The 13,956-nt window shown below is 38.6% G+C and overlaps 2 protein-coding genes across 5 annotated transcripts in view; one reads left to right on the top strand and one right to left on the bottom strand.

Annotated features, from left to right (window-relative positions):
• DCLRE1C (DNA cross-link repair 1C) overlaps positions 1-13,956 on the bottom strand; it is a 63,380-nt gene that overhangs the window by 25,731 nt on the left and 23,693 nt on the right. For 2 of the 3 annotated variants that reach the window (XM_072955043.1, XM_072955042.1), the window contains exons 12-13: positions 10,385-10,473; positions 9,610-9,704 (exon numbers count right to left, since the gene is read on the bottom strand). In XM_072955043.1, coding sequence (XP_072811144.1) covers positions 9,610-9,704; positions 10,385-10,473 — 184 coding nt within the window. Of the gene's footprint in view, positions 1-153; positions 1,891-9,609; positions 9,705-10,384; positions 10,474-13,956 lie in introns of those variants that run through there. The other variant, XM_072955041.1, reaches the window with a different exon arrangement.
• Positions 1-13,956, top strand: part of SUV39H2 (SUV39H2 histone lysine methyltransferase) — a 42,526-nt gene that overhangs the window by 20,330 nt on the left and 8,240 nt on the right. The window lies entirely within an intron of this gene.

The following is a 13,956-nucleotide window of genomic DNA, read 5'->3' as shown; positions in this document are numbered from 1 at the left end:
AATCTCTGCTTTTGCTTTCTAAATTTATGAAACAGCAAACCAAAGTATTTATGAATGTTTGTTACTAAATTTGCTAAATCCACGTCAATTATACAAAGCATACCTTATGGATGGACTTTAAACAAGCTGAATGACTCACCAAACACGTTATACTTTTGCCATTTTATTTTGTCCTAATTTTTATAGCTTTAATTTTACCACTGTAACTTTTTTAAGGGATGGGATATCTGAGATAAATAAGGGATGCTCCTATAGCCATCAGTTCATAGTAATAGATCCAAGCTTATTCTTTAAATTTGAAGTGTTTTTATGGCTCAGGATATGGTCTATCTTGGTGACTGTCGTCCTGTGTGCACTTGAAAAGCATGTGTTCTCCATTGGATGGCATATTCTTGGTTGCAGTTAAGACCAGTTGGTTGCTGGTGCTGTTCAGTTCTTCCATATCCTTGCTGACTGTAGACTAACTCTGTTCCTGGGAGAGGAATGTGGAAGTCCCCAGCTATATCTGTGTGCAGTAGTTTGTTTTTCTCCTTCTGGTTGTTTTTGCTTTGTATATTTTGAAGGTGTGGTTAGGTACATACTCATTTAGGATTATGTCTTTTTGGTGAGCTGGACCTCTTATCATTAGTAGCACAGCCACTCCAAATTTGAAGTAATGTTTACAACACAGTAAAGGTTTCTATCCTTTGACCGGTGAACCTACCCAAATTATTTGAAGTGAGTTTTTCTTATAGACAGCACATACTTGAGCTGTTTTTTCCGTCTTTTCATTGGTGCGTTCAGACTACTTTTTAAAGTAATTATTGATCCATTTGGATTTAGTTCTCCCATATCTTGTTTTCTGAGTTTTCCATTTTTTGGTCCTCCATTTCCTTCACTGCCACCTTTTAGGTTATATGAACATTGTTAAGTAGTTTAACTTTCATCTGTTAGCATTTTGACTGCTACCTATTTGTATAGGTTTCTTAGTGGTTGCTCTAGAATGAAGGAAGCTCTTTTCAACTGCTATGCTCTCCCCTGTTGCCAGCTTCTCGTATAAACACTGTAAATGCTCTCGTTTAGGTAGCTCAGCTTCTGGAGTGGAGGGAATTTCAAAATCAGAGGAGCTTTGTGAATCTGCGTTGCTGCTAAGATTTTGTGGCTTTTTCTCTTGATTCATGTGCTTCCCACTGCTTAGAGCAGTTGGTTCTCCAGTACTAGGAACTATACTTACATCTTGAGCTCTGCTCTCCAAATCGGAGTACGTATCCTTTGGGCAGAGTACATTTTGTTCCATTGGAGAGGCAGGGATATGCTCTTTGATTCCTGTTATACAGCCACCTTTGTTCAAGGAAGGAAGATCCCCATAGTTTCTCTCTTGGGAACATAGCAGAACAGTGTCTGATTGGCTGTCCCAGCCTTGACTTCCTTGTTCTGAGATGTGTGTGGACTGAGAAGAAGTCTGGGAAGAGATGTGTGTTGATTCCCCATCAGAGTCACTGAAAAGCTTCGGGGACTGAGAGCCCCCTGCCTCTGTGGAGGAAGGGAGGTTTTCCAAAGAGTCATCTGTGATCTCATCATTTCTTTTAAAGAATACTTCCCACTGTGGTACTTCCCCGTCAGCCTTCTGCTGGGGATGGGGAACGGGACCCATGTCTCCTTCAGCTGAAGCTGGGGTTTCTAATTCTTCACTTTCACTGTTGGATTCCTCACAGTCTATAAAGTCTGCCCAAAGAGATGTTGGCATTCTCTCTGTTTTGCAGCATCCTGTTCTTCCTGTCAGTTTTTCAGGCTGGTTTTGTGACGCTTCATTCATTGGAAGTGCCTCAGGGTGATACGTTTGCTGGTTTGGAACTTTGTGCCTTAAAGGTATTGGCAGAGGATCATCAAAGAGATCACTGTCCTCTTCCTCTGCGGGACAGACAGAACAGGTTTATAGGGGACTCAGAATGCAAGAGGAGCCAACTGGTGCTTGTAATTAAAAACCCAATTTGTAGCATTTAGCTACATTTTTTAATCCATGGAATTGTAAATAATAGGGAGTTCAGTCTTCAAGAGAAATTAAAAGGCCCCTTGGGATATTCTGAACAACTTAACTACCATCCTTCAACTTCTGACAGAGCCAGGCTCAGATCTGTGCTCCCCAAGGCCACAGTGCTGCTCACCTGCAGAGCTTTTTAAAAATCCAGCTTCCTATGTCTTTCCAGACTTACTGAGTGCCTAAAAGTAGGACCTAGTAATTCCATTTTTGCTTTATATTTTAAATTCTACAGCTGATTCTCTTCATCAGCTAGGTTTTCAAACCACCAGGACCCAGAGAAAGGTTTGTAAACTCAGATGCTCAACGAGTTGGCTGATTTAACAAAAAGAAAATTTTTTTCTAAAGTTTTCCTTCTGTGAACATTTTTTTTTTTGATACCTACTTTGCACATGTTATGGGCTGAATGAGTCCTCCCAAAATTAATAATTTTAAACCTTCACTCTAATGTGACAGTGTTTGGAGGGGGGACATTTAGGGTGAGATGAATACATGTGGATGGGACCCACATGCGAGGTTAGCGTCCTTGCAGCAGAAGAAGCAGGCGGCTCCCTTTCTCCATGCACAAAGGAAGGGCCATGTGAACTGCACAGCAGTGACAAGGTGGCTGAAAGCCAGGAAGTGTGCCTTGCCAAGGACCAAATCTGCCAGCATCTTGATCTTGGACATCCCAGCAGCCTGCAGACTGTGAGAAATAGTCCCCCATCTCTGGTAACTGTCATGCAGCCTACACTAGGGGCACAAGGTCATAAAGATACTGGAGTAAATACAGACAGATCAACTTTAACCAAAATACCAAGTAAGCCACATTGAATGTCAATAACTAAAAGTTCAACAAAATTGATTTTGCTGCGTTTTTTTTCCAGTTCTCTGCCACCTTTTTTTTTTTAAACTTTTTTTGATTTATAATAATTTTACAATGTGCCAAATCCCAGTGTAGAGCACAATTTTTCAATTATACATGAATATATATACATTGTCACATTCCTTTCTCTGTGAGCTACCATAAGATCATGTATATATTTCCCTGTGCTATACAGGATAATCTTGCTTATCTATTCTACAATTTTGAAATCCCAGCCTATCTCTTCCCACCTCCCACCCCCTTGGCAACCACAAGTCTGTATTCTATGTCTATGAGTCTATTTCTGTTCTGTATTTATGCTTTGTTTGTTTGTTTTTAGACTCCACATATGAGCAATCTCATATGGTATTTTTCTTTCTCTTTATGGCTTACTTCACTTAGAATGACATTCTCCAGGAGCATCCACGTTGCTACAAATAGCGTTACATTGTCGGTTTTTATGGCTGAGTAGTATTCCATTGTATAAGTATACCACTTCTTCTTTATCCAGTCACCTGTTGATGGGCATTTAGGCTGTTTCCATGTCTTGGCTATTATAAATAGTGCTGCTATGAACACTGGGGTGCAGGTGTCATCCTGAAGTAGGGTTCCTTCTGGATACAAGCTCAGGAGTGAGATTCCTGGGTCATATGGTAAGTCTATTCCTAGTCTCTTGAGGAATCTCTATACTGTTTTCCACAGTGGCTGCACCAAACTGCATTCCCACCAGCAGTGTAGGAGGGTTCTGTTTTCTCCACAGCCTCTCCAGCATTTGTCATTTGTGGACTTTTGAATGATGGCCATTCTGACTGGTGTGAGGTGATACCTCATTGTAGTTTTGGTTTGCATTTCTCTGATAATTAGTGATATTGAGCATTTTTTCATGTGCCTTTTGATCATTTGTATGTCTTCCTTGGAGAGTTGCTTGTTTGGGTCTTCTGCCCATTTTTGGACTGGGTTGCTTATTTTCTTCTTAATGAGTCGTATGAGCTGCTTGTATATTCTGGAGATCAAGCCTTTGTTGGTTTCATTTGCAAAAATTTTCTCCCATTCCGTAGGTTGTCTTTTTGTTTTACTTATGGTTTCCTTTGCTGTGCAGAAGCTTGTAAGTTTAATTAGTTCCCATTTGTTTATTCTTGCTTTTATTTCTTGTAGGAGAAAATTTTTGAGATGTATGTCAGATGATGTTTTGCCTGTTTTCCTCTAGAAGGTTTATTGTATCTTGTCTTATGTTTAAGTCTTTGATCCATTTTGAGTTGATTTTTGTGTACGGTGTAAGGGTGTGTTCTAGCTTCATTGTTTTACATGCTGCTGTCCAGTTTTCCCAGCACATTTTGCTGAAGAGACTGTCTTTATTCCATTGTATATTCTTGCCTCCTTTGTCAAAGATGAGTTGACCGAAAGTTTGTGGGTTCATTTCTGGGCTCTCTATTGTGTTCCATTGGTCTATATGTCTGTTTTTGTACCAGTACCATGCTGTCTTGATGACTGTAGCTCTATAGTATTGTCTGAAGTCTGGGAGAGTTATTCCTCCAGCCTCTTTCTTTCTTCAGTAATGCTTTGGCAATTCTAGGTCTTTGATGGTTCCATATAAATTTTATTATGATTTGTTACTATATATAGAAAACTCTAGAAGGTCCACACAAAAACTACGAGAGCTGATTGAAGAATTCAGCAAGGTAGCAGGTAACAAGGTTAACATTCAAAAATCAGTTACATTTCTTTACACTAACGATGAATCAACAGAAAAAGAAAGTAAAGGAACAGTCCTCTTTAAAATAGCACCCAAAGTAATAAAATATCTGGGAATAAATCTAACCAAGGAGGTGAAAGGATTATACACAGAAAACTATAAACCATTGATGAAGGAAATTAAAGACGACTTTAAAAAATGGAAAGATATCCCATGCTCTTGGATTGGAAGAATTAATATTGTTAAAATGTCACACTGCCCAAGGCAATCTACAGATTTAATGCAGTCCCTATCAAATTACCCAGGACATATTTCACAGAACTAGAATGAATGATAATCCAATTTTAAAATGAGTGAAACATTCAAACAGACATTTCACCAAAAAAGATAAATACATGGCTGATAAGCACACAGAAATAGCTCAACATCAATAGAGAATACAAATCAAAACTATAATGAGATGCCCCTTTACACTACTCTAGTGGCTATATTAATATCCAATGAAGTTAATTTCAAAGCTAAAAATATTGCCAGGAATAAAAAAAGTCATTTCCTAAAGATAAAGGGGTCAGTTCTTCAAGAGGACATAACAGTCGTAACATGATTCAAATAGATGAAGCAAAAAGTGATAGAACTGTAAGGAGAAATCAAATTCACAATTATATCTGGAGATTTCAATAGCTTTCCCTCAATAATTCATAGAGCAAGTGGAACAAGTTAATCAGCAAATATATTGAAGACTTGAACATTATTGACTAAGTTGACCTAACTGACACTCATAGAACACCCAGCAGCAACGTACATATTTCTTTCAAATACACATGAAACATTTACCAAGATGGACCATTATTCTGGACCATAAATCTCAGTAAATGTCATATACAGTATTTTTTCTGACCACAATAAAACTAGGTAACAGAATTATCTCTGAAAAATCCTCCATACCTCTAAATAACCCATGTATTAAAGAAGAAATCAGAAAAAAAAGTTAGAAACTATTTTGAACTGAATGAAAATGACAATACAAGTCAAATCTGTGTAACAACAACTAAAGAATGAAACTTACAGCACAAAATGCTTGTGTTAGAGGGGAAAAGGCCCAAATCAATGACTTCATATTCCACATTAAGAAATTTTAATATGAAGAGGAAAATAAACCCAAAGTAAGCAGACAGAAGGAAAAAAGGTCAGAGTGGAAATCAATAAAATAGAAAAAAAATAAAACAAATGAAACAAAAAGCTTGTCCTTGGAGAACAATAAAATTGGCAGACCTCTATTAGACTGATCAAGAAAGAAAAAAAGACACAAATTACTAATGTCAGGAGTGAGAGACTTGATATCACTACATTCTACAGATATTGAAAAGATAACAAGGGGCAGTTATGAACAAGTTTCAGCCAAAAAACTGAGCAACTTAGCTGATATGGCCAAATCCTCATTGAAAGATGCAATTTACCAAAGTTTACTTAAGAACAAATAATCTGAATAGCCCTATACTTATTAAATTGAATTTATAGTTAAGAATGTTCCCACAGAGAACACTCCTGGCTCAGATGGCTTCATTGGTGAATTCTACCAGTTATTTAAGAAAGATACAATGCTTATCCTTCATAAACTATTTTAGAAAGTAGAGATAAAGGAACATTGTACAACAAGGCCAACATTATCCCAATACCAAAATCACACAAATATATTGCATGGGGGAAAAAAAAAAAGACAAAGCAACTTCAGATCAATAGCCCCTCTGAACATAGATGAAAAAATTCTTAACACAATTTTGGCAAATCAAGTTGAATAATAGCCAAAAGGATAATATGTCACAACCAAATGGGGTTTATTACAGAAATGCAAGGTTGGTTTAATACCTGAAAATTCAATCAGTGTGATTCACCATATTAACAGACTAAAAAAGAAAAAAATATATAATCAGTTCAATAAATGCAGAAAAAGTATTTGATAAAATCCAATATCCATTCCTGATAAAATCACTCAGAATATTAGTAATAGAAGGGACTTCCTCTACCTGATGAAAAGCATGAATGAAAAATCTACAGTTAATATCATATTTAATGGTGAAAAAAATGAATTCTTTCCCTCAAGACTGAGTACTAGGCAATGACATCTGCCCTTACCACTTCTATTCATTATTGTAGTGGAAATCTAGCCAGTTAATAAGTCAAGAAAAAGAAGTAAAAGCAACCATACTGGAAAGGAAAAAATCAATTGTCTATATTCACAGACGTGATAATCTACGTAGAAAATGCAGTGAGTGAACTGATAAATACACAAGTTTAGTGAAGTTGCAGGATACAAGATCAAAATACAAAAGTCAACTGCATTTCTATATACCAGCAACAAACAAATTGAAATTTTAAAAGGAATGCAATGTACACTGGCAACCAAAAAATGAAACACTTAGGGATCAATCTAACAAAAGATGTGCAAGACCTATACACGGAAGATGACAAAACATTGCTGAGAGAAATTAGAGACAATGTAAATAAATGTTCATGGATCTGAACACTCAATATTGTTAAGATGTCAATATTCCCAAATTGATCAATAGATATAACACAATCCCAATAGAAATTCCAGCAGTGGACTTTTTTGTACGAATTGCAAAGGACATAGAATAGCCAAAACAACTCTGAAAAAGAACCAAAAAAAGTGGAATACTTACATAACTTAACATCAAGATTTATAAAATTACCATATTTGAGACAGATATTGGTATCAAGAAAGAGAATCATGGATCATAAGGGTCCAGAAATAGACCCTCACATATATTATTAATTGATTTTCAACAAAACTGCAAAAACAATTCAGTGGAGAAGAGACAGTATTTTCAACAAATGGTTCTAGAATGGTTGGATGCCCAGAGGCACCAAAAAAATTTTTATCTTGGATCTACAGTTCAGGCCATATACAAAAAGTAACCCAAAGATGGATCATAGACCTAAATGAAAAACCTAAACTCTGAAAACCTCTAGAAAGCAGAGGAGAAAATCTTTGTGACCTTGGGTTAGGCAAAGATTTCTTACCTATGATATCAAAAAAAAAGAGTAGAAATTAGTAAAGTGAACTTCTTCAAAATTAAAAATTTCTGCTCTTCAAAAGAGTCTGTTGAGACTGCAAAGATAAGCCACAGACTGGAGGAAATCTTTGCAAAGCATCTCGCTGATAAAGAACTTAAATCCAAAAACTCTGAAAACTCAGTAACAAAAAAGTTACTAAACAATTTAAAAATGGATAAAGAGCTGAAAAGACATTTCACGCATGAAGATACATGAATGGCAGATAAAACCATTAAAAGGTGCTCAACCTCACTAGTCATTAGGTAAATTCAAATTAAAACCATGAGATACCGCTACACACACATTAGGATATCTAAAATTAAAGTCTGACCACACCAAATATTGGCAACAAAGTAGAGCAATGGAACTCCTATACACAGGCAAGAACACAAAACGGTCTAACCATTTTGGAAAAGAGTTGGGCCATTTCTTAAAAATACAGCTACCGTATTGCCCACTTGTAGGTATGAAAGCATACATCCACACAAAGGTTTGTACATGAACGTTCACAGCAGCTTTATATGTAATAACCCAAAATGGAAACTACCCAAATGTAATTCAGTAGGTGAATGGATCAGCAACCTGGGGCATACCCATACCGTGGAATACTACCTACCAGTACAAAAGAATGAGCTACTGACGCAGGCAACAGCATGAATGGACCTCAAGATAAACACACTTAGTGAAGTAAGTCAGACATACAGTATGATGCTATTTATATACAAGTCTAGAAAATGTCACCTAATCTGTAGTGACAGACAGTGGGGAAGGAGGGGAGGGGCAGTGGGAGGAACTACAAGGGGCACCCGGAGCCTCGGCTGAGGGAGATTTTCATTATCCTAATTATGTGACGGTTTCTCAAGTACATGCATATGTAAAAATGTGTCAGACTGAACACTGTAAATGCGTGCAGTTATATCAATTATACCTCAGTAAAACTTTTTTTTTAAACTACAAATAACTTTGTAGAAGAGAAGGATGAGAAGATGTGTTACCTAATAGATTTAACTTTTGAAACTAATGGAATTGTTTTTCTAGGACCTTTTAGTTCTTAAAACAAAAGTAAATGTGCTTTCCTTTCAGGCACCAGTAATGGGCTTACTGTAGCCGTCCTGGAATTGGCATCTGAATGTTTTCCAGGTAGATTCTGTATGAGAGGAAATGCAGAAATGGAGATGAAAAGATAGGCCTGGGTGAGAATCCTCACCTGTCACTCACTTCTGGCTAGACTTTGGAGGATTTACTTCTATCCCTAAGTTTTTCTTTCCCTATTGGTAAAAGTGGAATGACAATGCCCCTTGTAGGTTTGTTTGGGGATTTAGCTATAATATTTGTAAAGGACCAAGCACGATACCTGCCGTACAGCAGGGCTCAATAAACAGTATCATCGTTATGATTATGTTCTGGTCCTGGACCAGCTATGGGCTCTGCATGGCGCCATTTCTGGGTCCCCACCAAAGCAATGAAAACCCAGCATCCTAACCACGAAGTCTGACAGCTTTGCTCAGAATCTGAAGTTCTGGTTTCTCCCTCAGAGCTTACCTCTACTCTTCTCTAGAAAATGAAAGCTGCACAAAAGAAGGTAGGAAAGTACAGAGAGAAGCCATTTGTATGAACACATACTGACCAATGGGATGGCTCTTTATCAGCTCTTACTAGTGTCTTGAAGGAAATGTTTGAGGCCAACAGCACAGCCTCCCCTTACGGCCTACACAAACCACAGGGCGCATTTCCAGAAAGCTGAGGCCAGCACTCAACACAACTCTGCCATGTGTTCTAAGCCTGGGAAGGGGGTCTGACTCCTGAATGTACAGGTTGAAGCTGGAAGGCAGAGTGCTTCCAGAGGCCACGTGACAAGTCTGAGTTCCAGTGGCTGCCGGGTCCACCTCTACCCGGGGCAGCTTGCACTGGACCAGAGCACCCCAAAAAGCAGTCTTGCAGCGGAACCCACGCCTCTCACCCCAGGGTCGTTCTTCTTACCTGTGTCTCGGTGGATCGTTCTCGTTCTCTTCAGCTTTCCAAGGGGTTTATACTTCGGCTCTATATTTTGGGAGGATCGGCATAAAGGCTTCAAGCTGGAATGAATACGAGTATTTTATTTGAAGCTGCAGAAACGTAAGCATCATGTATAGAGGTCATAAAAACGTGACTACGGGGGAAATCATACCACTACTTTTAAAAACTGAAAAGCAATGTTTCATAATTTAAAATTACTTCAATATAATAAAGTGGTAACTATAAGCCCTTAGAACAACTTAGTAGACACCCATCTAATTGTAGGATTGAGGGAGAGCAAAACTTTTATCTTGCACTGCAGAAAAGCAGGCCCCTATTCTAACAAACCACTAATAGAATAGCACCTTCCAGAGTTCAGGAAATTCAGTTCAGCTAGCTGCTTCCCCTTCCCAGTTTATTGGGGTTCACTTGTCTCTTGCAAGAATCTCACAAACTTGATCTTTTCATTTTAGAGACTGAATGCTAAGACATAGTGGAAATAAAATACAAAATAAGATTGGAGTGTGTCCTGCCCTTCTCAGCAGCCTCATTGCCAGCTGCTTCCTTATGCCAGATTCCCAAAACCTTAAGGATTATGTATCACACGCTCACTTGAAGAAAGCCGCTGTGCTCCCAACCAGGACCCAACCAGTATTTACAGCCACATCCATCTGATGCCTTTGCCCCTTTTCAGGCCCGAGACTGTTCTCTGCATCGATCCCGTTTGGTAACACAGGTTCTCCGAGTGGTATCTACTCACATTTCTTTAACTTTATCCATAGTTGTGCCTAATGGAATGACATTTGGATACACATTGACAGGACTGATGTAGCTCAAGAAATCTTTGATCTGGAAGAAGGAAAATAAAATGCATCAATTATCCCCACGGTGAAAAACCTACCTAGAAGAGTAGATGCTCCTATGAGGGGGTGCTAGGGGAAGGAGAAGCGGGAATCTCTCAAGGCTGCGGTTTTCAGTGGGAGTTGAACATGGGAGGCGCCTGCGACCTCTCAGGACAAGAGTTCAGGCCCAACCCCAAAGATCCTCTAACACTGAGCCATGGTGGAGCTTGGGAATCAGCATAGTTAAAAGTTCTTCAGGTGATTCTGTTCCAGGGTAAGGAGGAAGAATCACTGATTGATGGGATTCAAAGATTCTGTGCTCCTTTATATGACATCAGTTTCCTTATCTAAGGTGACTCCACATAGTTAACAAATCCCCTCCAAGGAAGTTAGAATCAAGCTGAGTATTTAATACGCACAAGGAAACAAGGTCTTAGAATTGTATTTCTTTCCTCTGACATACACTTGTTAGCAATACCCAGGGGAACTACATCTTTGAGACTGCTATTTTTGTTCTCATGGTTTATTCTAATCTAAGACAATTATGTGCAAAAATTTCAAGACTGCCTTGGTTTTCTGCAAAGCTCAGAATGCTAAACACAGGAACCCTGCCACTATCCCTCACAACGTCTCAACGACCCAGACGAACTTTGGCTTTGCCACTTATTAGGTCCTGGTGAGCTTGTGATCTCGGTCAAGTTACCTAAACCCTCTAAGTCTTCGATTCTTCATGTAAAAGTATAAATGAGACAAGGCGTGTAAAGAGCTGAGCCTGTCCCTGGCACATGGTTAAACATGCAGTAAAATGATCCATTACAAGTTGATGATGACAACACAAAGATTTTTATCCCCTTCTGCAGATGGGGAGACTGAGGCACAAAGTAATTGTTAGTACCTGACTTTTCCAAATAAAGGACAAAGTCAAAAGAGGTAGGGAACCCGGGAATTACTGATAACTCCGTATTAAAATAAAACGAGAGCCTTGATTAAGACAAAGGGGTGAGACAGGAAGACTCATTCTTTGGATACTTGTCATCAATAATTTCTTTAGTATTTTCAGAGCAGACATGCAAATAGAAACCATTATTGACCTGCCCACAACCTAAATGACTTACATAATAAATCCAAAGTTGAGGCTGGTAGAAAAAGTTGAAGCTTTTGAATGGAATAAGAATAAAAAAGGTACACAGGGAATTATATTCAGTATCTTGTAATAACCTTTAATGAAAAAGAATATGAAAACTAATACATGTATACACGTGCATGACTGGGACATTGTGCTGTACACCGGAAATTGACACATTGTAACTGACTACACTTCAATTTAAAAAAAAAGAATAAAGAAGGTAAGGTCAAATGTATACCAGAAATGATTCGTATCTACTCAGAGAGGAGGTGGCCACAAGGAGACAAGAGACACCCAACGGAGGGCACCCTCTCACAACTGTACAAGCCGAGGCCCTTTCTTGAGATGCCTGCTTTGAAACACTACGTTAACACAGTCCGTTGTCATTATTTGCAGTAGCTCTGTTCCATAAAGTCACTGCAAACAGTGACCCACTGCTCCCAAGGGAAATACAGGGTTCCTCTGAACCTCTGCTCACAGCACTTTCGTCAGCTGATCTAATAGATCATCTTATTTTATGTGTGTTTTTGTTTAAAGACATCTTTTTGAACATATACTGTTGACCCATTAACACTGAACTCAGGACCAAATGGCACCCTAACTCATGGCGAACAAAGCTTATCAAAGCTTATCCTTCTCCATCAGGCACGTCACAACCTCCTTGTTCTTAGGAGCACTAGACAGCGCTTCATCACGTCTCTCGGGGGCTGTTTTAAACAGCAAAATCACCCCCCAAAAAGAACAAAAATATAAAAAATGCAGCAATACACAGACAGTGGAAAGGATGCTTGTTTATAGTCTGAGAGCTGAAACAAGAAGGCAGGAGGCCACTGTGTGTGAACTGAGTTGGGAGAGTGTGTGCCATGTGCAACTCAAATTCTTCGCCTCTCTGCTGGGCACATCTGCAAAAGACCACAAAGCACCACTCGCACGGATTTGGGGGTTCAAACAAATCTGAGTGGGCAGATTTGTAAATAATGGAATCCACGAGAATGAGGATCAACCATATTTGGGAAAAAAACAAGCAGAAATGCTATTTAAATCTACTATTTACATTTTAAAATATAGTTCTACAAGTCCTATACACTGGATAGAAGTGTACTAATTAAAGCAGTTTTCCAGAAAGCCTCTCTCTTTCTCACCAGACACAGTGAGAGAAGATGAGTAAGCAGAGCTCAGAGGATAACTCCACGTGCAGGGTAACTGCTCTCATCCAAGGAGAGCGGGAAGAGAAGCGGCAGGTCAGCCCTTCCACCTCCCTACTCAAGTAGCAGGGAAATATCTCCTTATTGGCAGGGAAATATCTCCTTATTGGGAGGTAACTCTGTAAAACCCCAGCAAGGCTTGTGCTTCCCAACTTGGCTGCTGACTACACTGAAGAAGAGAAATAAGACAGAACTCCCTGTGGCTGAGACAGAAAAGATGCTACAGGGTAATAGGAAGGTTGATCGACAGCAATGCTGGGCCAGACGCCAGACCAAAGACAAATCACCAGGAAGGGGCTTGACAACAACCTAAGATTTGGGATAGACTGATGAGGAAAACATTAACTAAACTATACCATCCAGGTGAATTACTTCCAAGCTGCTCTCAGATAACCCACTGAAAATTAAGGCCAGTTATTTAATAGAAATGTCACTGTGATACTTTGATTAATAAACAAAGAATCATTTACAGTACTATGGTTGACTTGATAAGAAGGCTGCTACCTGACCACAATGTTCACAGCAGCACTATTCACGATAGCCAAGACATGGAAGCAACCTAAATGTCTGTCAACAGATAAAGAATAAAGATGTGGTACATATATACAATGGAATACTACTGAGCCATAAAAAGGAATAAAACAATGCCTTTTGCAGCAACATGGATGGACCTAGATATTATCCTACTAAGTGAATTACGTCAGACAGAAAGATAAATATCGTATGACATCACTCACATGTGGAATCTAAAAAGTGATACAAATGAACTTATTTATAAAACAGAAACAGACTTAGAGACATAGAAAATAAACTTGTGGTTGTGGTTATGGGTGGGAGAGGGATAAATTAGGAGTTTGGGATTAACATGTAAACACTACTGTATACAAAAGAGATAAACAATAAGCATCTACTGTCTAGCACAGGGAAATGTATTCAGTATCTTATAATAACCTATAATGGGAAAGAATCTGAAAAAGAACATATGTATATTATGTATATATGTATAACTGAATCACTTTGCTGTACACTAGAAACTAATACAACATAGTAAACTAACAATACTTTAATAAAAACTTTTTTTAAAATAATAATACCACTACCTGGACCTCTGATAGAATCCACCCATTCCAATCATTACCCCTCCCACGGCTCACTGATG

Source organism: Vicugna pacos, chromosome 35 (assembly GCF_048564905.1).
Source record: "Vicugna pacos chromosome 35, VicPac4, whole genome shotgun sequence".
NCBI classification, from domain to species: Eukaryota; Metazoa; Chordata; class Mammalia; order Artiodactyla; family Camelidae; genus Vicugna; species Vicugna pacos.
The sequence above is the reverse complement of the archived record's forward strand: the minus strand, read 5'-3'. Positions and strand labels throughout refer to the sequence as shown.